The 23296-nt window shown below is 53.2% G+C and overlaps 1 protein-coding gene and 1 long non-coding RNA gene across 3 annotated transcripts in view; one reads left to right on the top strand and one right to left on the bottom strand.

Annotated features, from left to right (window-relative positions):
- Positions 1–20837, bottom strand: part of SPTBN2 (spectrin beta, non-erythrocytic 2) — a 41279-nt gene extending 20442 nt beyond the window's left edge. The window contains exons 1-12 of one of the 2 annotated variants that reach the window (XM_086385668.1): positions 20714–20837; positions 13453–13631; positions 8164–8315; positions 7555–7728; positions 6403–6494; positions 6179–6259; positions 5751–5866; positions 3330–3442; positions 3021–3208; positions 1492–1609; positions 748–906; positions 124–426 (exon numbers count right to left, since the gene is read on the bottom strand). In XM_086385668.1, coding sequence (XP_086241794.1) covers positions 124–426; positions 748–906; positions 1492–1609; positions 3021–3208; positions 3330–3442; positions 5751–5866; positions 6179–6259; positions 6403–6494; positions 7555–7728; positions 8164–8315; positions 13453–13609 — 1653 coding nt within the window. In that variant the 5' untranslated portion in view covers positions 13610–13631; positions 20714–20837. Of the gene's footprint in view, positions 1–123; positions 427–747; positions 907–1491; positions 1610–3020; positions 3209–3329; positions 3443–5750; positions 5867–6178; positions 6260–6402; positions 6495–7554; positions 7729–8163; positions 8316–10616; positions 10795–13452; positions 13632–20713 lie in introns of those variants that run through there. The other variant, XM_086385667.1, reaches the window with a different exon arrangement.
- LOC147341814 (uncharacterized) lies at positions 10840–18130 on the top strand. The gene is made up of 3 exons (XR_015158109.1): positions 10840–11048; positions 13717–13849; positions 17984–18130. It is a non-coding gene; the product is annotated as an uncharacterized LOC147341814 (long non-coding RNA).
- Positions 20838–23296: the final 2459 nt, after the last annotated feature.

The raw sequence follows: 23296 nt of genomic DNA, 5'->3' as shown, positions 1-23296 counted from the left end.
GACAGGGCCCCAAAGTGGTGTACACTCTGCAAAGACCTGGCTGAGCAGCTGAGGGAACCTGCTCATCGCCACCCCCCAGCACGGTCCCGACCATCTCGGCCCGACCGCAGCATCTGCGGGTACCTTCATCTCTTCCATCCAGTCCATGAGGTAGAGCAGGTCCTGGAACACCTTCTGCAGCTCCAGGTTGAGGAGGAGCCGCTCCCGCCGGGCGGCCACCATCTGCCGCAGGAAGTCCCAGAGCCGTGATACATTGTGCTGCCGCGCGGCGATGCGCTTGATGTCGTGGTAGCGCTCAGCGGCCAGCTCTGCGGCCACGGCGTCCACCGCCTGCACCCGGCCGCTGTAGGCCACGATGTCCGTCTCGATGGCTTCGTGCTTCCGCACCGCTGCCTCCACGGCGGCCAGCTCCAGGCCGAAGTTGTCCTGGGGCGGGGCAGGGAGGGAGGTCTGGGGGCTGGGGGCCACCGCTCTGCTCACCCCCTGCCCTCCCTAGAGCACTTCTGCTGCAAGACACCAGCTCCAGGGGGTGGTTCTAGGCGTCCCATCTGTCCCACCCCATCCTGGCTCATCAGCCCTATTCCCGTTCAAGCCTCCAGTTCCCGGGTTCTTGGTCTGCTCATCTGAGCCATGGAGTTCTTGTTTCATTAGCTCCCCACGCGGCAGGGCTCCTTATCCACCTCTGTCTCTCTAACTCCCCGTGTCTCCAGACCTGCCTGGGTGGGCCAGGAGCGCCGTGCGTCCTACCTGGGACACCAAGCGCTGGTTCTCACTGAGCCAGGTCTCCCGCATGGCAGCCTTGCGGTCGAAGCGGGCGGCCAGCTGCTCCAGCTTCTCCTGGCGGATGAGCTCTGTGCGCAGGGCTAGCTCGCGCTCGTGCTCGGCTTTCTCGAGCCGCTCCCAGGCCTGCAAGGTGGAGACCGTGGAGACCAGGTTAGCGCCCAGGAACCAGGGCTTAGGAAGTGAGGGTGGGGAGGGCTGAGGGGGATTGGGGGTGGTGCGCAGGGTGGGTCCCAGGGCAGCTCGGTCTAGTGGGTCTGTGGAATGCGATCAGATGCCTGTGCAGGGAAGTGTGAGGAGCCGGGCAGGTGGTGGCTGTGCCACAGAACCACGTGAGAAACACGTCTGCTGGGGACAGAGATGGGAGGGGCGTGGGGACGAGTGGAAATCGCTGGACTTGTCTGCGGTGGTGGGACTGGGGGGTGAAGTCTGTTACTTCTGTTAATCTTACGTTGTTTGTGAAAAAAAAAAATGAAATAAAAGTAGGGCCAGAGATCTGGGGACATGCTGAGCAAGATAAGGGGCTGGGATCTAATTTTCGTAGAGAGACAGACGGAGGCAGAGGGGAGGACGTGCGGGACTGGGAGAGGTCATGGGAGTCCATGACCACGGGAGTTCCATGGGGGGCAGCCGGGCTGAGGGTTCAGGTGGGGACAGGAGGGGCTGCTGCTGAGGGTGGGTCGACCGGGACACAGAAGGGAGGCTGTGGACCTTGTTGATGTCGGAGATGAGCCGGCCCTCGCGGGGCGTGTAGACCTTCTGGTTGTTGGCCCGCAGCTTGCTCTGGATGGTGAAGAGCAGCACTTCCAAGTTGCCTTTCTCGGTGAACCTGAGGCAGGAGGCCGAGTCGGGTCAGAGGCAAAGCCCTTGAGGGGCCTGGGGTCTCATTATGTTTCAAAATGAAGTGTCTCGTGTTGCTTTTCTTCTCGGAAAAGCTTTGTGGGAAAGCCAGAAAATCCTGGCAAAATCCTCGTTTAAAAAGAACCTAATTTTATTTATTATTTTTTAAGGATTTACTTTAATTAACTGATTGGACCGTGCTGGACTCCAGTTCTTTAGCTGCGGTATTCGAACTCTTAGTTGTGGCATCTGGGATCCAGTTCCCTGACCAGGGATAGAACCAGGCCCCCAGCATTGGGACTGCGAAGTCCTAGGACCACCAGGGAAGTCCCAAGAACCTAATTTTGAAACAACTGAAAACTACACAGACGCAAGCACCGTCCCCCTGGGCAGGCGAGTCTGCAGACGGGATCATATGAGAACCATGACTAACATTTGTTGAGGACTCGCTCGCTGACCGCCAGGCCCTGCTTTCAGGGCTTTGCATACATTAACTCTTAGCTCTCACTACATGCTCCCATAACCCTCATTTTCCCGATGAGAAAACCGAGGCACAGGCAGGCTAAATAAGATGCCCAATGCTCACCAGGGCTAGATGGCAGAGCTAAGATTTGAACTCAGGTACTCTGAACCTTGGTCGCTTAACCCTTTGCTCTCTGCTGTCTTCTATTATGTTCCATGGACATCTTTTCAGGTCAATAAACACGTTTCTTCAATATTGTTTTCAGTGGCTGTCCCATGACTTATTTTTCTTTTACAAAGGTCACCTTCGTGAAAATCCTTAAAGCTACATTTTTGTTTAATGCCCAGAAGAGGACTTTCTGGGTCAAAGGGCACACCTCAAATCATTCCCCGGAAAGCGCAGAAAAGGGTGTTTCTGGAATAATACTAGTTTTGGAGCCAAAACACGTTAACTCCGAAAGAGGTCACAAATAAAAAATCGAAGTTTTAGCATGTTCTGTGTAGAACTGCCCAACAGTCAAGCCACACTTCAACAGTCGACTGCTAAAATACATAAATGATAAGAAGCTGTGCAGCGCGGAAGTGACAAGCCACACACCTGTATTGCCAGCAGTGACCACCTGTCAGGTCCAATGCCCTGTCCTTAAACTAGGATTGGGTTGTTGCAACACCCAGACCAATCTTATCTGAGCGGACTGCACCAGCTCTATGTACTACAGCAATCATTTCCATAGCATGATTTCGTGTAATGGATAATTATTTTTTAAAAAATTGCTTTGGTGCTGCTCCTGGCACTCTGAGCTGGGGGAATGAGCAGCCACTGAATTTCTGTGCTGCCAAATTTCTCTCCCAAAAGGCCCCCCTAATTTAGGCTTCCTGTGTGTGAGCACAGCTCAGGGCAGGCCAGCCGAGGCTGGGTGACGCCCAGGGACACCTACTTGGGTGGCTTCTCCACGGTGCGGTAGGAATTAAAGGACTGGAGCTGGTTCTGGACTCCGCTCAGGGAGTTGGCCAGCTGCCGGTCATTGAGGGTCACGATGGTCTGCTCGATCCACTGGAGCAGCTCGGAGGCCAGGGATTCATACTTCTCCACCAGGCGCTCTGCCTCCATGGCGTGGTCCAGCACCTGTGAGACCGCGACGTGGGGTCACCGGCCCAGCCCTCCCCTGCCCCTGCTTCAGGGGAACAGGACCCCAGGTCAGGCCTCCTCTGGACTGTACGCCCATCAACCCCATGCTGGAGTGTACCTTGCCAATTCTTTTGCCTTCCACGGCCAGGGCTTTCATCTTGGAGAAGTAGTGGTAGTAAGTAGCCACATAGGTAATAATTGATTTCTCATCTGGTTGGTCCACATTCACATCTGAGAAAAAGGATCACTCAGGTCAGACAAAGATTAGAATCCTGCCTCCCAGAAGTAGGCCCACAATCTGAATCACTTACTCCAGTCCCAATCCCAATCACTTACTCCCCTCCCAGCTCCACGAGGTTATCTCTCCAGCTCCCTTCAGAGGAAAAATGACAGATTAACCATTTGGACTAAAAGGGCATGAAAAGCTAACTTCTTTCCTCTAAGAAACAAGCAGAGAATAAAACCCAGATGCCCAAAGAGGCTTTTACCCAGTTTTCCCAATGGGGAGACCAAAAGGAGTTGCTTGGAGGAAGAGAGACAAGAAACAGCATTCCTACTTGGGGCTGGATTGTGGGCTTGTGGGCTGGAAAAATGTCCAAGAAGTCATGCAGTTTAGGGGCACCAAGACAGAAGGCACGAATGAAGCCTGGGATGTCCAGAGGGATGGACCCAGGGAGCCCTGGGAGCAGGGACAGAGGCCAATTCTCAGGGCCATCTCAGGACACAGGCATGGCTATTTCTTCTTTTTTAATTAAAAAAATTATTTTTGGCTGCACCTCACAGCATGTGGAGCTTCCCTGATCAGGGGTCGAACCCTCACCCTCTGCAATAGAAGAAGAACCTTAACCACTGGACCACCAGGGAAGCCCCCAGCATGGCTATTTCTGACCCCACTCTCAAAGTTCAGTTGTGGGCCCAGGACGTGAGTGTCCTTCAAGCCATACTAGCGTCTACCTCGAGGACAGCAAGGCTGACTATGACTTGAAATCCCCAGGTTCTCTTAATTAGGCCAGATTGTATCCTACCTCCAGGGAAGACTGAGACTAGAAGCCCTCCTGACCACCTTGGCCGACCCACAGCCAGGTGGGAGCTGTGAAAATCACCTCAGAAAGTTACAGGACACTAAGTTGTTTTTTTTTTTTTTTAGGACACTAAGTTTTACTTCCACGTTCTTTATCATCACTATGCTTCTCAAATGCTCTCCAAGGAGACTTGTGTTTGGCCTGCTTCAATCATTGTTAAGCTGATATTTGTCATTTTGGACTAAGAGGGCATGGGAAAAGGGGCTACTGGTGGGATGGAAAACAGGGAGAAAACAGCCAAGTCCCAAATCTGCCCAGGGAACCTCAGAAGGAGCATTTCCAACAAGGAAATGCTGGAAATTTCCTTGGCCCTTCTGTCCTGCTCTTTTCTGTACCAAGACTGTTCTCTGCTCTCCCAGGGAGGCAGCTCAGGAAACAGGCTCTAGAGCTAGGCTGCCTGAATTCAAATCTCAGCTCCTTCAGCAGTGTGACCTTGGGGGAGTCACATAATCTTTACAGAACCCTGTTTTTTCTTCCATAAATGGTGTAATGATGAAACTGATTTCAAAGAGGGGTGTTGTGAGAATTCAGTTAGTTAAAGCATGTCAGGTAGGTGGCACTAGTGGTAAAGAACACGCCTGCAGATGTAGGAGATTTAAGACAGGTGGGTTTGATCCCTGGGTCAGGAAGATCCCCTGGAGGAGGAAATGGCAACCCACTCCAGTCCTCTTGCCTGGAGAATCCCCATGGACAGAAGAGCCTGGTGGGCTTCAGTCCATAGGGTCGCAAAGAGTCGGACACGACTGAAGTGGCTTAGCATGCAAGCGCAATGTCAGGTACAGAACAAAGCCCGGTGGCCATTCCCAGTCTCATGGGCATTAGATCAGAACCATAGGGACCAACCAGCAGGGTCAACTGACCATGATACCAGTGCTTGGTGAGATCTCAAGGTCACAGAGCTTAATTTAGAACCCTAGAATTTTGGGGCCCTTAGAGACCTTGTAGACTAAGATTAATGTTTTGGCCACCCCATGGGGCATTGCAGGATCTTAGTTCTTCATGCCCCTTGCGTTGGGAGTGTGGAGTCTTAACTGCTGGTCTGCCAGGGAAGTCCTTTTTTATTTTTATTTTTTTTAAATATTCTCATTTTAGAGGTGAGGAAACTGAGCCACAGAGAGGCCAAGCAACCAGCTCTGTGTTACAGAGCTGCTTCATGGAGGGCTGGGATAGAACCAAACCCCACACAGGGCTGCCTTTCTTCCTACACTGAAATAGAATTTTTATGCCATAAAATTCACCTTTTTGAAGTACACCGTTCCGTGGATTTTTGTATATTCACAGGGTTGTGCAACCATCACCGTGATCTAATTCCAGATCATTTCCATCACTGCCCCCCCCAAAGAAACCAGGTAAACCTCCAGCAGGGACTTCCGTTCTCCCCGCCCTCAGCTCTTGGCATCCGTCATCCACCTTCTGTCTCTAGCCCACAGCCGCTCTTTCACATAGCTCTGTCCCACCTTCAGGATCCAGCAGCTTCGTAAGTCCCAGCTCCTTCTCAGCCAGATTGAAGGCATTCTGCAGATTGTAGTGTGCATTACACTTCTTCAGGGACTCGAAATCCAGCAGGTCTGGCCTGGGTGGGGAGGGAATAGAGAAGGAATCAAGGGCACATGAGAGCCTAAAGAGGAAAAGGAAAGCCACCCCATCTTGATCTCTAAGTTCCCAAGCCCTCCACCCCCACTGCACCTCCCCACCTCGACTTCCCATCGCAAGACCTCTGTGCAGGAAGCACCCCCACATTCTGGGCTCTTCTCTGAACATTCACGCCTCCTGACTGCCGTGGAGCTCAGCTTGTCTCACTGCTTTGTCTACGTGTGTGTGCGGGCCCCTGGGTCATCAACCCATCCAGCAGCTCAGACAGGATGGCCAACCCCCGTCTTCTCACCGGTGTTTATGCACGATGGCGTTGAAGGCCAGCCCATCTCTCCAGCTGGTGGTGAAGTTGTTCACGTTGACATTGGGGTACCTATAAACAGAGGCCGGGATAGACAGTGAGTAGGCCTCCAGGATGGATCCGCAGCTCATAGTTCCTGGGCCCCCGTCCTTCCTTCCTACTGCACAGCCTTGGTGCATCCAGCCCTCCAAGGCCATGTTCTCTGGCAGCCTCACCCAGCAGTCTTCATCTGGCACCAGAGTAGCAAGGCATCCTTGGCTGACTTCTTCTCCTTGTTGTCTTCTGTTTCCACACTTATGTCTTGGATCTAAGAGGGAAGGAAGGAAGGAAGGCCCTCACTTCCTGAACAGCTTCCTTTCCGATAGCTCCTGGAGTTATCAGAGATGCTCAGTTATCAGAGATGTCCTGGAGTTATCAGAGATGCTCAGAAGCTCCTTAGACTCCTCAATTAGGGGCCTAGGGATACAGCCTAGGGCCTTTCTTCTCGGACTAATGACCACAGAACTCCAGGTCAAAAGGATTTGAGGCAGCAGAAAGGGGTGGGAATTCAGAAGAGGAAGTGCCTTGAAGGCAAAGATGCTGGTTCTTGCTGAGGGGAAAACTACAGGTGGAGAAGTGAACATTTCCTGAGAGCTGGGCTTCAAAGGTGAAGCTGATGGAGCTCTGCTTAGGGCTGGAAGGAGCAGGGAGTTACACTCAGGGTGTAAGCAGGCGATCAGGAGAGCTGTGATGGCATCAGGACCCTGGACTGGCGATGCTCAGAGCATAAGAAGGAGCTGGGTGGCTATTCTTTTGACAGAGGCGAGCAGAGTTTGAGGTAGAGGAGTGGACTGGTAACCAGACCCCAAATGCAGTTCTAACGCTCTCTGTGGTTTTTTGTGCCCCCAAATGTGGTCCTCCAGTGGACTAGGCAATGGTACCCGACTCCAGTCCTCTTGCCTGGAAAATCCCCTGGGCGGAGGAGCCTGGTAGGCTGCAGTCCACGGGGTCGCTAAGAGTCAGACACGACTGAGCGACTTCACTTTCACTTTTCACTTTCACGCACCGGAGAAGAAAATGGCAACCCACTCCAGTGTTCTTGCCTGGAGAATCCCAGGGACGGGGGAGCCTGGTGGGCTGCTGTCTATGGCGTCGCAGAGTCGGACACGACTGAAGCGACTCAGCAGCAGCAGCAGCAGCAGCATCGGACCAGGCCACAGGGAATTTGCCATAGCAGTTTGACAACACCCACGCTGGCCTCTGTGCTGTTTAATGATGAGGGTCCCCTGCCCCAGTGTGTGAGGTTCTGGGCCCCCCATGTGTACAGTGACCATGGGAGATGCTGCACTGGTGTGCAGGGCACACGCCAGTTGACACCATGCGGGTACCTGGAATCGAAGGATGATGGTCCACACCAGCCCAAGGGTCAGGCGGTGGTTCCCGTCCACGATGTCATGTGAGCCCATGTTTTCCAAATGCACTTTTTGCTCCTTCAGGAACTGCAGCGCCTTGTCCACATTCTCCAGGCAGTGGATCCGCATGCGGCCCTTCGTGGGCTTTGGCTATGGAGGGAGGGGACACAAAGCCGTGGGCCTGTGGGCCTCCTCCTCCTCCTTCCCTCCTAGCTTTCCCGGGGCCCTGCCTCCTACGGCTTCCCCATGACCTCCCTCAGGAACACAGGCACCACCCGGGGAAGCTAAAGCTGAGTTGCAGATGAGGTTTGGAGCAGATTAAGATTCCCAAGGGAATTAATTGCACCCAGAGTGAGTGGGGAAAAAAAATGTTTTCAATGGGGCCACTGTTCCTGTCTCCCTGAAGCAATGTTCCTGGTTTAATCCACACAGCAAAGCCTCTCAAACTGAAACCATCCTCTGAGCAGAAGGCAGCCACTGCTTTCTGCTCTGTGGTGTCACTCTTCTCGCTCAGGGCCACCCCCAGGGCTTGTCCCCCTGGCCACTGTCTCTCAGGCCACCTCCTCCCTGGCGACCCCAGCTCACCAGCGTCTCCCCTGAGAGCACCTCGAGGAGCCTCAGGAGGTTCCGTCCGTCCCGGAGGTCGCTGTACAGGTCGCCCACCCGGCACGTCACCCGGGCCAGGTGCGAGTTGACCCACTTGGTGAAGGTTTTCTTCTGCACAGCTTCTCGCTCATCTGTGGCGGCAACATGGGGTCATTTCTGCCCTTCAAGAACCGGGAGCCTGCTTCTAAACATCAGTTGGTGGGGTTGGGGAAGTGAGGTCTGGGGAGGAGGAAGGGAAGGAATATAGCCGAGGGGAAAACCCACAACTTGAAAAGTCGGGAAATAAATTGGAATGAGTTCATGACCAGGGTCAAGAACAAAAATGAGAGACAGAGAGACGGAAAACAGGCTTTGAGAAGGAAGGATGAAAGAAATTACAGCAGGGGACATGCAGGGAAGGCCTGGGATCAGCGCTCTGCTGTGTATCAGTGGTGAAATCCTGTTGTTTAATCCATTAAGGCCTCACTTTTCTCATCTGTAAAATGGGCACATTACTTTCTCTTTCAACAAGTCATGGTGTTGACTGAGACACTGCATGTAAGATGCCGCACGAAATGTCTCCTGGATGAGTTACTGTTATTCAGGCATGATCTAACCCGAAGGAAAGAGTAAGAGTTGCTCCGGTCGGTCCAGCAGGAGCTATGGCTGTTCCCATTTGGTAGTGGGCAAAGGAGAGGGTATGGACTTCAATTACAGCAGCAGCTCTTCCAAGTGGTCATTAGAAGGATGTGACATTATAGAGCCTGCGGGTCTCCTGAGTCAGCTTGCCCTCCTGGGATAATTTAAAGAAAAGACGGGCTCCTCTATTTCTGGGCTGGTTCATTCAACTGGTTGCAAGAGGATCCTGTCCCAGGACACCAACATTCCAAAGTCAAGAGTGAATACATCATCGTGGAAGTTGGAAACAGGTAAAAAGTGAACCCGGGAAACACAGGGTGGGGCAGGGGAAAGCCAGGCAGAGTTCAGTGTCAATCTCACAAAAAGTGACGAGATGCCCACTGCCTGTCCACAGGGGGAGCTGCTGCTGAGAGACGGGATGCTGTTACATTTCCCAGAAAAACAAAAATTGAAATTATTATAAATGACATAGAGAATACCACTGACCCTGACACATTGGAGACGTTTACAAAGGTTTGTTGAATTGGACAGGAGTGTTAAGCCTTGGACCCGACATTTTTATAGCCTGGGTTTCAGTATATGAGTACATTCTACTCTTGCCTCATTATTTATGGTAATATCCACGACTGATAAATTAATTTCTTCCAGTAAAAAAAAAAGAAAAAATACAAATGACAAAGTGAGGGAAGAGGCTCAGCCCATTGGAAGTTGCTCTGGCCACTGGGATTTCCTCATGTCCCCCCTGGAGAGGCCCAGTGCAAGGACCCAACCCAAGTGGCCAGGGCTGAAGACTCATTTGTCTTTTCTTAGCACCAGCATCTCAGAAACCGAAAAGACTCACCCCTTAATCTCACATTCCTATGCACCTCACCCATAAAACACAGCGACACACCCATGTCTGTTCCTGTCTTTCTTACCTCCAACAGGGGACCTGGGACAACCTCAGCGTCCTACCAAGTGCTCAGAGGGCCTGATGCCCTGTGGGCCTCCTCTTAGGATCCACAGGCCCTGTGGGAGCCAGGGACTACCTGATCACCAGCCACGACTGGATCCAGGGAGTCTGCCCTCATGCCAGACACACGAGGCTGAGGCCATTTTGGCTCACAGGCAGCATAAAAGGGGGAAGATGTGGAAACAGGGGGCAGCTAGGAAAAAAAAAAATGTGCAAAGCCGACCACCAGCGACACAGCGTAACTTTACCAGGTGTCCAAAACATCCGCAGGCACACAGAACACCACGGCCCCCAGGAGAAACACACTGGCCTATGCGTGCTAGAGTGAACACAGCCGCCTCAGACCCATACTTGAACCCGTCTGCACCAGATCCCTTTGACACACTCCCCGGTTTCCACACACTCAAACACCCATTCAGAAATCCAGGACAGCAAAACGCCCTGGGCCCCTCCCCCGTTGGTTCAGTCCCCTGCCTCCTTCTCGGACCACCCCGGCAGGCGCGTCCTCCCCAACCCCCGAGAGTCTCAGGGAGACCGGGCCGCGCCTCCGCGCTCCGCGCCCCCGGGGACACACGCCCAGCGGGGCACCGCCGCCACTCCAGAGGGTCCAAGCCTCTCCGGCTCTGTCAGCGTCCGCGGATTTCCCGGCCACTTGTAATTATTCCCCCGGCACTTTGTCTCCCAACACAAACCGTCTGAGTCACAGAAGATGCTCCCCCTACCCCGGGGGCCTGGCTCCGGCTCCTCTCCCACGCCCCCAGCCGCTCTCTCCGTGGGGGCCCCCTCTCCGGGCGGCTCCAGCCGTGGCCCCCGCCCCCCGAGCCCTCCTCTCGGAGCCCACCACCCCACCCCCGGAGCCCACCTTGAAGCTGCTTGAAGCGTCCCTCCAGCACGCTGGCGTACTGAGCCGGGTTGATGAAGGCAGCGGGCGAGAGCAGGAGCCCCCCGGGGTTCTGAGCCCCCTCCACCGCCTCACAGTAAAACTCGCCGGCCCCGTTCAGGCCGTACCCGGGCGCCCTGCCCACCCCGTGCCCATTCATGGTGCCGCTGCCTCTCGATCGCCCGCGGCCCAGAGTCCATGCTCTGCCCGCGCCGGGGCGGGGCGTCGAGGATCCGCTCCCCCGCGAGCCGGGGGTCCCGGCTAGCAGGCCGTGTGGCCCGAGGGCGGTGGAAGTTTCGAGGAGTTGGGTGAAAAAGGAGCGGCGGGAGGTCCGAGCCCCCGAGCGCTCCGGCACCCGTCGGCAGAGCGCACCTGGTGCGGCGAGAGGAGACGGAGGCAGCTCCAGACAAACAGGTCGGACAGTGACGGGGGAGGGGCGGGGCGGAGCCGGCCGGCTGGGGCAGGGCCGGGCCCCCGGGCCGGAGGAGGGAACCGCCAGCGCCCTCGAGACCTGCCGGTCTGGCCTGGAGTTGCCTCGGAGTGCACCAGACCCGAGAGGGCCGGTCCCCACCCGCATCCCTCGCCTCCCCCGCGCCCCAGGTCAAGTCCTGCTTCCGAAGGTTTGCAGGGGTGTTGAGGATGCCCCCTGGCTGTGACTCTGGGAGGTCCCGCTCAGGACGTGGGCTTTGATCCCCAGCTCCGAGAGCCCCGAGAAAAAGAAATCCCGGGAAGGGCCAAGCCAGCTCAGTACTAGCCAGGCACGGGGCTATGCTGGTTGCTTACTTTCCTTCATTTGTGAAATAGATGGTGTTATCTTCCTCCCTTGTTTGTCATTCTCACCTCCAGTTCCAGATCCTTCCCTGCCCTGGGGCCCATCAGGCCGTCCTGGGGCCAGGCCATCCCAGGCCCCCAGTACACCCACAGCTGGGCACATCTACCTGACTCCCTTCCCACTTAAATATATATATATATAGCGACCCCATGGACTGCAGCTTACCAGGCTTCTCTGTCCATGGGATTTTCCAGGCAAGGGTACTGGAGTGGGGTGCCATTGCCTTCTCCATATATATATATATATATATATATATATATATATATATATATATTTGGCTGCTCTGGGTCTTAGTTACTGCAGTGGGATCTTGAGTTGTGGCATGGGGATCTTGTTCCCTGATGAGGGATTGAACCCAGGTCCCCCGACTCTTCCTTGGGAGAGCCAGGTTCTCCCTGGTTCTCCCCCTTGGGAGAGCAGAGTCTTAGCCACTGGACCACCAGGGAAGCCTTCCCGTCCCACCTTTCTATGGGCTTCAGCCCTTGTCACTTACAGCCCACTCCTGTCCCCTCCCATCCTCCTTCATTCAGTATTTTCTGGCACCTGCTGGTGCAAGGCGTAGGGCTGGGTAAAGCCCATACAGCAAGGCCTCCTAAGAAGAGCCCGGTTTAGTAGTACAGATAAACGCCTACCGTCAGCCTGGGTTGGCATGCATTGAGCACACATCGAAATAGTCCTGGGTATCACACGTCATGTGCACACAGCTGTCATGACATTCTAGAGGCTACTCCTACCCAAAATCAGGGTACCAAAGTATCCCAAAGACTTAGTATTCTCTATGACCCATGTCTTCTGCCTTCGCTCAGCGATAGAAACAGTGATGAGTGTTTCACAAGCCTGAGTGTAGCCCTAACCAGAAAGACAGGGGAGCACAGGAGAAAATGATGAGGGATTCCCAGAAGTAATGGAATTACCCGAAGAGCTTTAAACCCCGAGTTCTGGACCATAGGTCCAAAGACTCTAATTCATTGTGTCCAGAAAGGGGTTTGAGAAGCTGTATTTGTGGAAATATCCCTGAGTGATCCTGTCAAAAGTGCAGCCAAGGTTGGGAACCGCCCCCCTGCCAGTGTCTCCCTTCATCCAGGAGGCCACCCCAACCACGCTGGGAGCACTGCCTCTCGGGGAGGAGTAGCTGTGACCTCTTCCACTGCACTGGGCTGGGAGGCCAGCAGGTCAGTGGAAAAGATGAGGGTGGCGTGGAGGAGGGAAACCAAACAGGGTGGGTGGCCTTGGAGTGTGTGGGTGACTCAGCCCCACGCCAGCCGCTGGTGGTGTCAGCTGGCAGCTGCACTCTTGTTGCCATGGCAACTCCTCCCCAGAACGCAGGGAGGCCCGTCGAACGGGTTTGCTGGTGCTCAGAGGAGCTTGAAGGGGAGAACCCAGGCCATAGTGGAAGGCAGGGGCTGAGGTGGGTGGAGAGCAACCCAGGAGGATGGGCGGTGGAAACCAGCGGTGGGTGGAAGGAACCTGCTTCAGGGAACGGGTAGATGAACTAAAGGGAGGAACAGGCAGCAGGCAGGTGGAAGGAACAGGTGGGGAGGGAGAGGAGCGGCTACTGAACAGGGAGGGGGAACAGGTGTGAGAGATGACAGTGAGAATCAAGGAAGACAGGAGAGGATGAAAGGGAGGGAGAGGTGGGTGGAAATAGAACAGCAAGACTAAGAATGCAAAAGAATTAAGGAACGTGACTCAGGGACAGGGGCCAGGCAGTCAGCTGAGCGCAGAGCGGAGCATGGCTGAGTCTCAGCATCAGCACGGCTTCTCCCTGCTTGGGGGGAAGGAAGCTGGGGCACTTTGTGGATTGCATGTGGTTTGTTCTTGAGGCTGGCATTGCGGAGTAGGACTTGGTAGAGTGATCTGGATTTCCCACTCTAGTGCAGTAGCTTAGAAAGAGCGTCGGTCTTCCCATGAAGTTGAAGGACTCTTCAAGACAAGCTTCCCTCCCCGGCATCCTCAACATTTCCCCCAGCCCTCCCCTGACCTCACCTGCCAGGGCCTTAATTCGGGACCTCTCAAAGAGGCGGGCAGAGCTGCTGTCATTGTCCCAGTCCGAGTCGGGCAGGTCCCAGCGGTTGTTGATGTCACTGTACTGGCCCTGGATCTCCAAGCTGTCAAAGTCTGTGGGCGACAGGGTGCTGCTCATGGTGGTGGGTGGCCTCCTGCTCCTGCAAGGGGAAATGGGGCCGGTAAGGGGCATCTCGAAGCCACTGAGCCCACCACTCAATATGTCTTCCTCTCCTCCTGCCCTAGATCTGCTCCACTCTACTGATGACCAAAGACTGTGGTTGCTTTCTTTGCCAGTGGAAATCACCCCCGGTGGGAGAGGAGAAGCCATGGTGGAGAAGCTGAGAGACAGGAACACAACAGACACATATGGAGTGAGGTCGGAAGGCGGCGGTGTCTCAGAGTGACATAGTGGAGACAAAGGGCTCCAGAGCCTCAGGCCAGAGACGGGCAGGAGGCAGGGAGCTGAAGGTGGCGATGGCCATCGGGGTGGCTCTGGACAGCAGTGTGTAAACTCCAGGGCAATGCGAGAAGCAGGCCTGGGACCCCATGGGCAATAGGGAGTACAAGCCAGAGTCCTTTCATTCTTGGTTCCACAAACTGTTCAGAGCCCTGCACCTCCCCTACTGCCTCCCACAAGGTGGCTTCCTGTACCCTGGAAGCGATTTAAGATGGAAAGACCCAGATCCTGCTCTCAGGCCAAGCCTGATGCACTGCTAGCAAGTATGGATACAGAGCCCAGGAGTTTTACGGAGGACACAGAATGGTTCTCTCCCTGGTTTCTTTCTTTTGTGTGGGACAGAGAATACTTAATAGGTGCTCGATGAGTATCAGTTGTGATATGTGTCCTCGTCACTTACATGCATCACCTCTGTGGGGCGAGGGACCACTATCATCCCTATTTCATAGATGAGGAGGTTGCTCCGTAAAAGTTAAACCAGGGTTCAAGGTCACTGGAAGGAGTAGAGTTAGGTTTTGAAGCAGGATTCTTTCTGACGCTGGAGGACAAGCTTTTTTTTTTTTGCCTCCCTGGGCAGCATGTGGGATCCTAGTTCCCCAACTAGGGATCAAACCTGCGCATCCCAGCATTGGAAGTGCAGAGTCTTAACTGCTGGACCACCAAGGAAGTCCCTGGAGGACAAGCTGTTAATCACAATATTTACATGTTCCTCGCATTTCCTGGAGCCCTCAGAGCTCCCTGAGAGAGATCAACAGCCATCCCTCCCTTCCAGGGCTCAGGCTGGGGAAACTGGGACCATGGATGCTTGCCAGCACAACTCACGGCTCTGTGTTACACAAACAACCCTGTCCTTCTCAAAACTAACAAATGAGCTTCAGATTAGTTTCTAGGGATTTTTTTTTTTTTTAAAACAAAACTCTACAGTTCAAAGTTCTCGAGTAATTCAGCACTCATTCAAGAGCATGGAGGGGGCTGGCTCTGTAACTGAACCCCAAATTCTGCATTTCTCATTTTCCTAGTGCCTCTCAAATACAAAGATATTTTAATCCTTAGCGCCACTTCAGAGGGTTGAGGCTATGACCTTGGCAGTCTCTTGTTCTGGAAAGGAAGTACCTTACCTCCTGTGTGGTTTGGGGGGACAGAAGAAAGAATGGGTGGTGACATGTGGGTGGGGAGGGAGATGTGTTCCCATGGGTGCACAGGGCAGAACTTGGCTTCTGTCATTAAGTGGTTCCACGAAACGGAACCTGAGGCACCTGAAGGCCAGGACTGCCTACCCCTCCCCTTTCTCCCAAAGGGAAAACAGCAAGGATTTCCCTGGGAGCTCAGGTCTCAGGTTCCTAGATTTGGGCTTTTCATTCCCTTTAATAGGAAAGAGGGGCTTCCTTCATAGCTCAGTCGATAAAGAATCTGCCTGCAATGCAGGAGACCCCAGTTCAATTCCTGCGTTAGGAAGATCCCCTGGAGAAGGAACTAGCAACCCACTCCAGTATTCTTGCCTGGAGAATCCCATGAACAGAGGAGCCTGGCAGGCTATAGTCCATGGGGTCACAAGAGTGGGACACGACTTAGCAACTAAACCACCACCAGTAGGAAAGAGAGCTTCATTTCCACTAAGCTTAGGACTCCTTTCTCATTTAAAATCCATCCTTTCCCCTAATCCCCAGCAGAGTCTTTCAATTTGCTCTGTAAATATTTATATAAAAATAAATTCTAGGGCAGAGTCAGGGCATCCTGAGGAGAGAATGCTGTAGGCAAGGTGCGACCTGAGCTAGAGTCCCCTAACACTCTCAACCATGGGACAGGGAAGCAGTCCAAAGCCCAGGACCAATTCGAATTCCGTTTCTCTGGGCCCCTCAGCTTAGGGCTTCCCCACCAGCAGCCATGCAAACACTTAGCTCTGGGATGGACATTCCCAGCATGCCCGCTCTCTCTGCATAGTGTGTGTGACCATGCTCTTTGAGACCATTGGACTGCAGCCCACCAGGCTCCTCTGTCCATGGGATTCTCCAGGCAAGAATACTGGAGTGGGTTGCCATGCTCTCCTCTAGGGGATCTTCCCTTCCCAGGGATTGAACCCTAGTCTCTAATGGCTCCTGCATTGGCAGGCAGGTTCTTTACCACCAGTGCCTCCTGGTAAGCCCCTCCCTGCATAGACCTGCCTGAAAAAATCCCTATATACCAGAAGTCCCCAACCTTTTGGGCACCAGGGACCAGTTTTGTGGAAGACAATTTTTCCATGGACTGGGGGTGGAGGGGATGGTTTGGGGATGATTCAAGCATTTATTATACACTTTATTTCTATTATTATTACATCAATTCCACCTCAGATCATCAGGTATTAGATCCTGAAAGTTGGGGACCCCTGCCATATATGATGCTCCCCTTCTATTCTGTGACCCTTTTTTTCTTTTATCAGAAATCACAAACCTCCTAAAACCAGTCTCCAGGGGTATGGCCAATGAGCTGTTGTAAAAGAACTAATTTGGGGGAGCTCCCTGGTGGCCTAGCGGTTAGGATTCTGGGCTTTCGCTGCCATGACCCAGGTTCAATCCCTGGTGGGGGTAAGTTCATGTAAGCCGTGTGGTGCAACCAAAAAAAAAAAAAAACCCCACTAATTTGGGATTCTTCAGGTGGGCCTATGCTTGCCATTTCTCTCCAGACCCCGCCACTCCCTGTTGGCTCCTTCCCAGCTTTGTCACACATTTTTATTACCTACTTGGTCCCTGAAGGCCTCTGAGGTTTTCAAACCCTGCTTCGTCTTTGTACTCCACAGAAAGCAGAAACGCAAAGCAGCAGACTGTGACCCCGTTTCCAAACTGTGTGTCCCCAGGACCCCTGGAAGCTGCACAAAACCAAACATGTATTGGCTTCTTTTTGCTAATCCAACTTGGTCCCCTTGATGGGACTGAGGTGTGGGATCCAGACCTCTCAGTGAGGTCCAGCTGTTAGAGCTGCTCCTATAACTTGGGGGAGAAAATGTGAAGCTGGAGCCTCCCCTTCTCCCAGATAAAATGGCCCTCTGGCCAAATCCAATTCGAGACATACATGCTTTTCATCCCTGAGTTTCCAGGGATGCCTGCCATTGTATGGGTAAGGAACCAAGATGGCACTGGTGTCCTTAGATCACAGGTCCCCATAGGGTGCTTTCTGGTGTCCTTAAGCACAGCAGTTCTGAGGGCCTCTGAGTTTTGGTTTCCAAGCATTTGGGCTCTGGAGCCCCCTGGCCTTTTGGACAATATGCTGTGTTCCCTGCTACCATCTTCAGAGTCCTACAGATTTCTGTTTCTTTAGATAGATCCCACCCTGGTTTCTTTTCTCTGATTTATCATTCCTTGCTTGTGATCTGGGTCTCCGTACTTATTTCCTTAGTCAGCCTGTACCCCTAGCCTCATGCTCACCTACGTCTCTCTCTTTGCTGGAGAATCATCTACCTGATTGTTCTCCATGGATTCCTGGACTCTGGCAAGAGGACAGTACAGCAGCTAATCCAGATTACAGTTTCACCAACGCCTTATTCTTAGCCGCTGACCTGGAGGCCAGACCTGAGTAGCTTACATTGTTCATGCTACGAGAAAGCCAACTCTCGCCAGCTGCAAGCTTGGGGTCCTGCTAGGTTCTCCGCCCAAGCACTGCTCAGCCTAGTGCCTGTCTTCCAGGGCAGCTGCCCCCTCCCCTTTCCTCCGTTTTGCTGGCATGTAAAGCTAGAAATCCAATCCCTCCGGCTAGAGTCTGTCTTGTACCCTAATTCCCTCTCTCGCCACATCCTCCTCCTGATTAATTCTCTACCTCCCTCAGAGACAGTTGATCATTCCCTCCTCTGTGCTCCCACAGCACTTCAGGATGCTGCTATTATTACGCTTATCACATTGTATTACAGTTAGTTGTTTATGTGTCTCTCTGCCTGCTCCCTTTTTAACCCATTGAGGACAAGGGTTGGGTTTTACTCACCTTTGTATTTTCCTAGTATGATAGCTATTCAATAAAGAGATATTGAATGAATGGGCTAGCATTCCTCCCCACTCTCATCAAATGCATTTCTTTTTTTTTTAGGTCTAGAGAAAAAACACAAGGAAAGAATGAAAATGGCATCAGAGAAGAGCCTCTGCTCCTCATCTCTAAAGTTCAGGATTATTCTCAAACTTGCATGAATAACAGTTACTTGGAGGGCTATTAAAACACAGACCAGTGGGCCCTGTTCCCCAGAGCTTCCGATGCAAGAGATCTGGGGGTGGGGCCTGGGAATCTGCATTTCTAAACTGTTCCCAGGGCACACTAAATCTACTGGCCTAGAGACCACATTTTGAGGACCACTGCTGTCCAAAGATGAGGAGCAGTTAGAATTAGAAAAGCTACGAGAGCAGAGAAGACACAACGTTTTAGGAGTGAGTGTGACCTGAGGTTAGCTTCTGGGTCTGTTTAGGCTCTATCCCATGCTAAACTCAAATACAACTTCCCCCGAGAAACCCCAAGACCCACAAAGAGCCGGAAGCCTCAGGCAAGGAGAGAGGAAAATGAAGATGGAGTGGGTTTGAGATCTAATGAGACAAATAGAGCTGATGGCCGGACACAGGCGAATCAGAGGCCCGGAAGGAGGGCGATATGGCTGGAGACGGGGCTGGGAGGCGGAGTTGAACCAATGACAGCAGGAGGGATAACAGATGAGAAGGAGTGGGGACTTTGGCAAAGTAAAAATCTTTTGGGACTCAAAGTATGAATGGACGAGCAAAGAGATAAAAGGAGAAAGAAATCACAAACTCAGGGCTGCTAAGATAGCAAAAGGAAGATGCACACAGGGAGACAAGACAAGCAAGAGACAAAACCCCAGCCTATTCCCTCAAGGCTGTGTTCTTGATAAAGCACGGGGAACTCTCCTCCAAGCAACTTAAGAATTGGGCTGGAGAGTGGGAATGGATTTTTGCTTCATCTTGTCCTTCAGAATCCTCCACTCAGGGCAGAATTATTCAGACTACTTTTCACTCCCTTGCTACGCCCCTCCCCCAAGTCTGTAACCCATGGGTTACATCAGTTTCCCTAAGGAACAAATTTAAGATCCCTATTAGCTTTTTCCTCCTTACTCCTTTGCTCTTCTGAATATGCCAAGAGGTTGCCCCGCACCTCAAGCTGAGACACAGATTTGGGACTCACTCTGCCCCCTTCACCCTCAAGGAAAACTGGTTTGTAGATACCCTGCCGGTGCCTGAACCGACTAGCGCTGAAATTGTAGCTGCCCTCGGAGGGGAGGAGGGCCGCTGAGAAACAACCCATGGAGACAGCATGTAGCAGGTTAGGACAGGGGCAAGCCTGCAGCTCAGACAAGCATGCAATGCCACGGGGTTAATGGGCTGAAGTCGTTCCGAGCCAGAAGGGATGGCAAAGGCCCGATTGTGGCGCTGGCGCTGGAACACCCCAGAAGGAGGCCTTGCCCGCTAGCTCTGCGCCCACGGACTCCAAGCCGAACGCACACATCTTGGCCACAGGGACACCTTTCGCTGCCACTTCCCCGCCACCCGCAGGGGTTTCATTCTCCTTTCTTCCTCTGGCAGCGTTCCCCTCACCACGGCCAACCGTGTCCCCTTCTCTCACACACTGTGGGGGAGCATAAAGGAGAGCGTGGAGCTAGCTACCAAAGAGGCGAGGAGAAGCCCACCCGGCTCCCCAGGGAGCCCCCGGCCGGCTAGCGAGAGGGAGTCGGGCGCTGGCAGCCTCGGGGCAGGGACCGCCGAGCGCGCCCGCAGCGCCTGGACCGGCGCCGGCCGGCCCGCCTCCGCGACGCGAACAGCTGGCGCTGTCACACACGCGCAGAGCCCGGCGACCTGCTCCCCTAACGCGTTTGTCAGCCCCAACTCTTCCAGACTCTTCTCTGGGCTCCGGAGAGGCCCGCGTCCCGCACGCCACGATCCCCACCGGCCGCACACGGGTACCTGGTTGGCTGGCGCTTGACTCTCCATCCAGTCCCAGGGACCCTGAGGGTGCGAGCACCCGGGGCCGCATCCTCCCGCCCCGGCTCCCCCGACCCGTCCCGACCCCGACCCCGACCCCGCCGCCCGCGCGCGTCTGCACAAAGCGCACCGCCCAGCCGGCCGGGACAAAGCGCGCCCCGGCGCCGGCACCTACCTCGGTGCGGAGCGCTGGCCCGACAGGCGGGAGGGCGGCGGGCGGGGGCGCACCGGGAGTCGCCGCGCCCGCAGCCCGGCCGCGTGGGGCGGTTGCGGGCGGCGGCCGGGCGCACGGCAGGCGGCGGGCGGGCGCTGTCACGGGGCGCGAGCCGCACGGGGGGCGCGCGGGGCCGGCGGCGGTGGGGCGCGTGGAGGTGCGCGGGCGCGAGCGGCGGGACTGCGGCGCCGCGGAAGGAGGACAATAGCCTCCCCCTGCCGCAGGCCGCCGGCTCCCGCGGGAGGCCGGGGACCATCTGGAGCCGGCGGCCCCGCGGGGCTCCAGGCGGGGCACGAGTCACCCCCTCCCCGCCCGGCGCCATGGCAACCACGGCCCCTCTCGGGTCTCTGCTTAGCTCCCCGGCCCGGGGTCGCTGACCTTCCCCGGGGCGAACGCGGCGTCGGCTCCTCCGCCGGCTCCCGACCCCCCACCGCCTACCCCGTGAGTGCCCCCAGAGCCCCGCCTTCCGTTCCTCGCCGGCCCTGGTCACCCTCTGGCCGTCTGGGTACCCCCCACCGCTTGCGGGGCTGTCTCCGCTGTTTGAGTACCCCACCTTTGTCCCTGCTCCGCTTTTCGCACAAAATCTACATCCCCGGAACATGCGATCTTTCCTTTAACGACACTCACCGCCCAGAAGGTTTCCCAGTATTCAGCCTCTTTTCCGTCCCGATTTTTTCCTCTTTGGGCACCTCCGGTCAGTCCATCTCCCTTTAAGCATTTCTTTCATCCATCCCTTCCCTCTCTGGTCCTCCTTCGGTCAGGGAGGCCGGCTCTCTTTCCCAAAGCATCTCCATGGTACCATGTGGTGGAGATTCGTCTCCTCGCAGATCAGATTCTCAGAACAGTCATCACTGCAGCTCCTCTCAGCTCCTTCTCAGCTCCTCTCATTTATCAACCAGAATTCCGGCCTACTCACTGTCTTAAAAGGGAATGGGGGTGGGGACGGACATGTCTAGGCCTGGCACAGCTGGGTTTCTCCTTGGTTTAGTGGCATCCGAGTGGTCTAATGATCTGAGGTCATTAACCAAGGTGAACTGCTATCTCCTAAGAGAGAAAAGAATTATACCCAAATAGTAAAGAGTGCCAGGTAGGTGCTAAAAGTGAATTTTCTCGGGTGATTCCCTCCCCAACTGCCACCCCCTCCCCAGCTCTAAGAGGTAGCGTACAGTTCTTTCTGACTTGAAATCGAAGCTCAGAGATAAACTAATAACAGTCAGTTGAACTTTGCACAGAGCAGTCTGGATATAACTATTCAATTTTATTGCCCCTGAACATGTGGGCCTGTCTCTACCTGGGATATGCCTGAAATGGCCAAATAAGGGCAATGTGAAGAATGGGCTTTGTATGAATTATTGGTTTAAGGCTTTGTTTATTTATGGGTAATGGCATTTTAGGATTTTGCTCCTTTAGGTAAAGGTATACATAGTGAAACAAATGTGTAAGTAATTGAAGTACTTTCCAGATAAGATTTTGGTAAAGTGAAATCGTTTGTGTTAAACCCACTTGAAAACAAATTCAAGGTTTAAAAAAAGAGTCCTGCTACTAATCCAAACTAGTTGTGTCATGTCACCTACTTGGCCTCCGTCTTCCTAGACTATCAAATGGGTTGGGAGAGGGCTTGGTGTGTGAGTTGCACTAAAAAAAGAGCTTGAAGTTCTCTCCCAGCTCTGATAGTCAGATTCCATCAGTAAACTGGAATCAGTATTCTACCACCAAACTGTAACTTGGCCTTCTGGGGTATACTTCACCATTAGCTGTAATTTCAGGCTTTTATTTTATTTTTTTAATTTGACTGTGTCGATCTTAGCTGTGGCTAAGTCATGTTCGACTCTTTGTGACCCCACAGACTGTACAGTCCATGGAATTCTCCAGGCCAGAAGACTGGAGTGGGTAGCCTTCCCTTTTCCAGGGTATCTTCTCAACCCAGGGATCGAACCCAGGTCTCCCGCATTGCGGGCAGATTCTTTACCAGCTGAGCCACGAGGGGAAGCCCAAGAATACTGGAGTGGGTAGCCTATCCCTTCTCCAGCCAATCTTCCCCACCCAGGAATCGAACCAATGAGCAAGACGATAATATCTTGTATATAGCGATTTGGGTTTCCCAGGTGGTGCTAGTGGTAAAGAACTTGCCTGCTAATGTGGGCGACGGAATGAGATGCAGGCTTGATCCCTGGGTCGGGAAGATCTCCTGGAGAAGGAAATGGCAACCAGTAACTCCAGTATTCTTGCCTGGAGAATCCCATGGACAGAGAAGAGAGTCAGAAATGAATGAAACGACTTAGCACGCATGCGTATAGTGATTTCCCCTTTTCAACATTTCATCATTCTTTTAAAAGCCTCATAAGTGAACATTCTCATTCTCATTTTATTGATGAGCAAACTGATGTTTAGACACCTAAGTGAAAGCCAAGCACATAGAGTCAGTTCATGATAGAGACACCAAGTCTTCTGATTCCGTGTATGTTCTTTCCCTTTTGCTAGAGCAGGAGTCGCACAGAGTCGGACACGACTGAAGCGACTTAGCAGCAGCAGTAGCAGCAGCGAAGGAGTATAGAAGAGTGGTTTAAAAGCATCAGTTTGAGGGGACTTCCCTGGTGGTCCAGTGGTTAAGATTTCACTTTCCAATCCAGAGGGTACAGGTTTGATCCCTGGTCGGGCAGCTAAGATCTCACAGGCTTGGGGCCAAAAAACCAAACCAAACCATGAAACAGAAGCAGTGCTGTAACAAGTTCAATAAAGACTTTTTTTTAAAAGTTTGGGATTAATAGATACAAAATATTATATGTAGAATGGATAAACAACAAGGTCCTACTATATAACACAGAGAACTATATTTAATATCCTGTAATAAACCGTAATGGAAAGGAAAATGAGAAAGAATATATATGTATAACTGAATCACTTTTCTGTACATCAGAACTTAACACAACATTGAAAATCAACTATATGTCAATAAAAAATATATATATCTTTAAAAAGCATCAGTTTTGGAGTCAGACTTCTGGGTTTAAAATCTACTTTGGCCATCTCTGCCTTGGGCAAACTACTTAACCTCCCTGGAATTCAGCTTCCTATCTTAAAATATATCATAATGTGGGGATCAAATGAGTTATTGCAGATGAAGTACTAGAACAGTGCCCGTGCATAGTAAGCACTCAGTGCCAGCTATTATTTTACTGTATTGTCATTTTTACCATACTGTTTCCCAAT

This window comes from Bos grunniens, chromosome 29 (genome assembly GCF_055505025.1).
Source record: "Bos grunniens cultivar Pamir isolate PY7600 chromosome 29, Bosgru_T2T1.0, whole genome shotgun sequence".
Lineage (NCBI taxonomy): Eukaryota > Metazoa > Chordata > Mammalia > Artiodactyla > Bovidae > Bos > Bos grunniens.
Note: the sequence above shows the minus strand (reverse complement) of the source record. Positions and strands in the feature narration are given on the sequence as shown.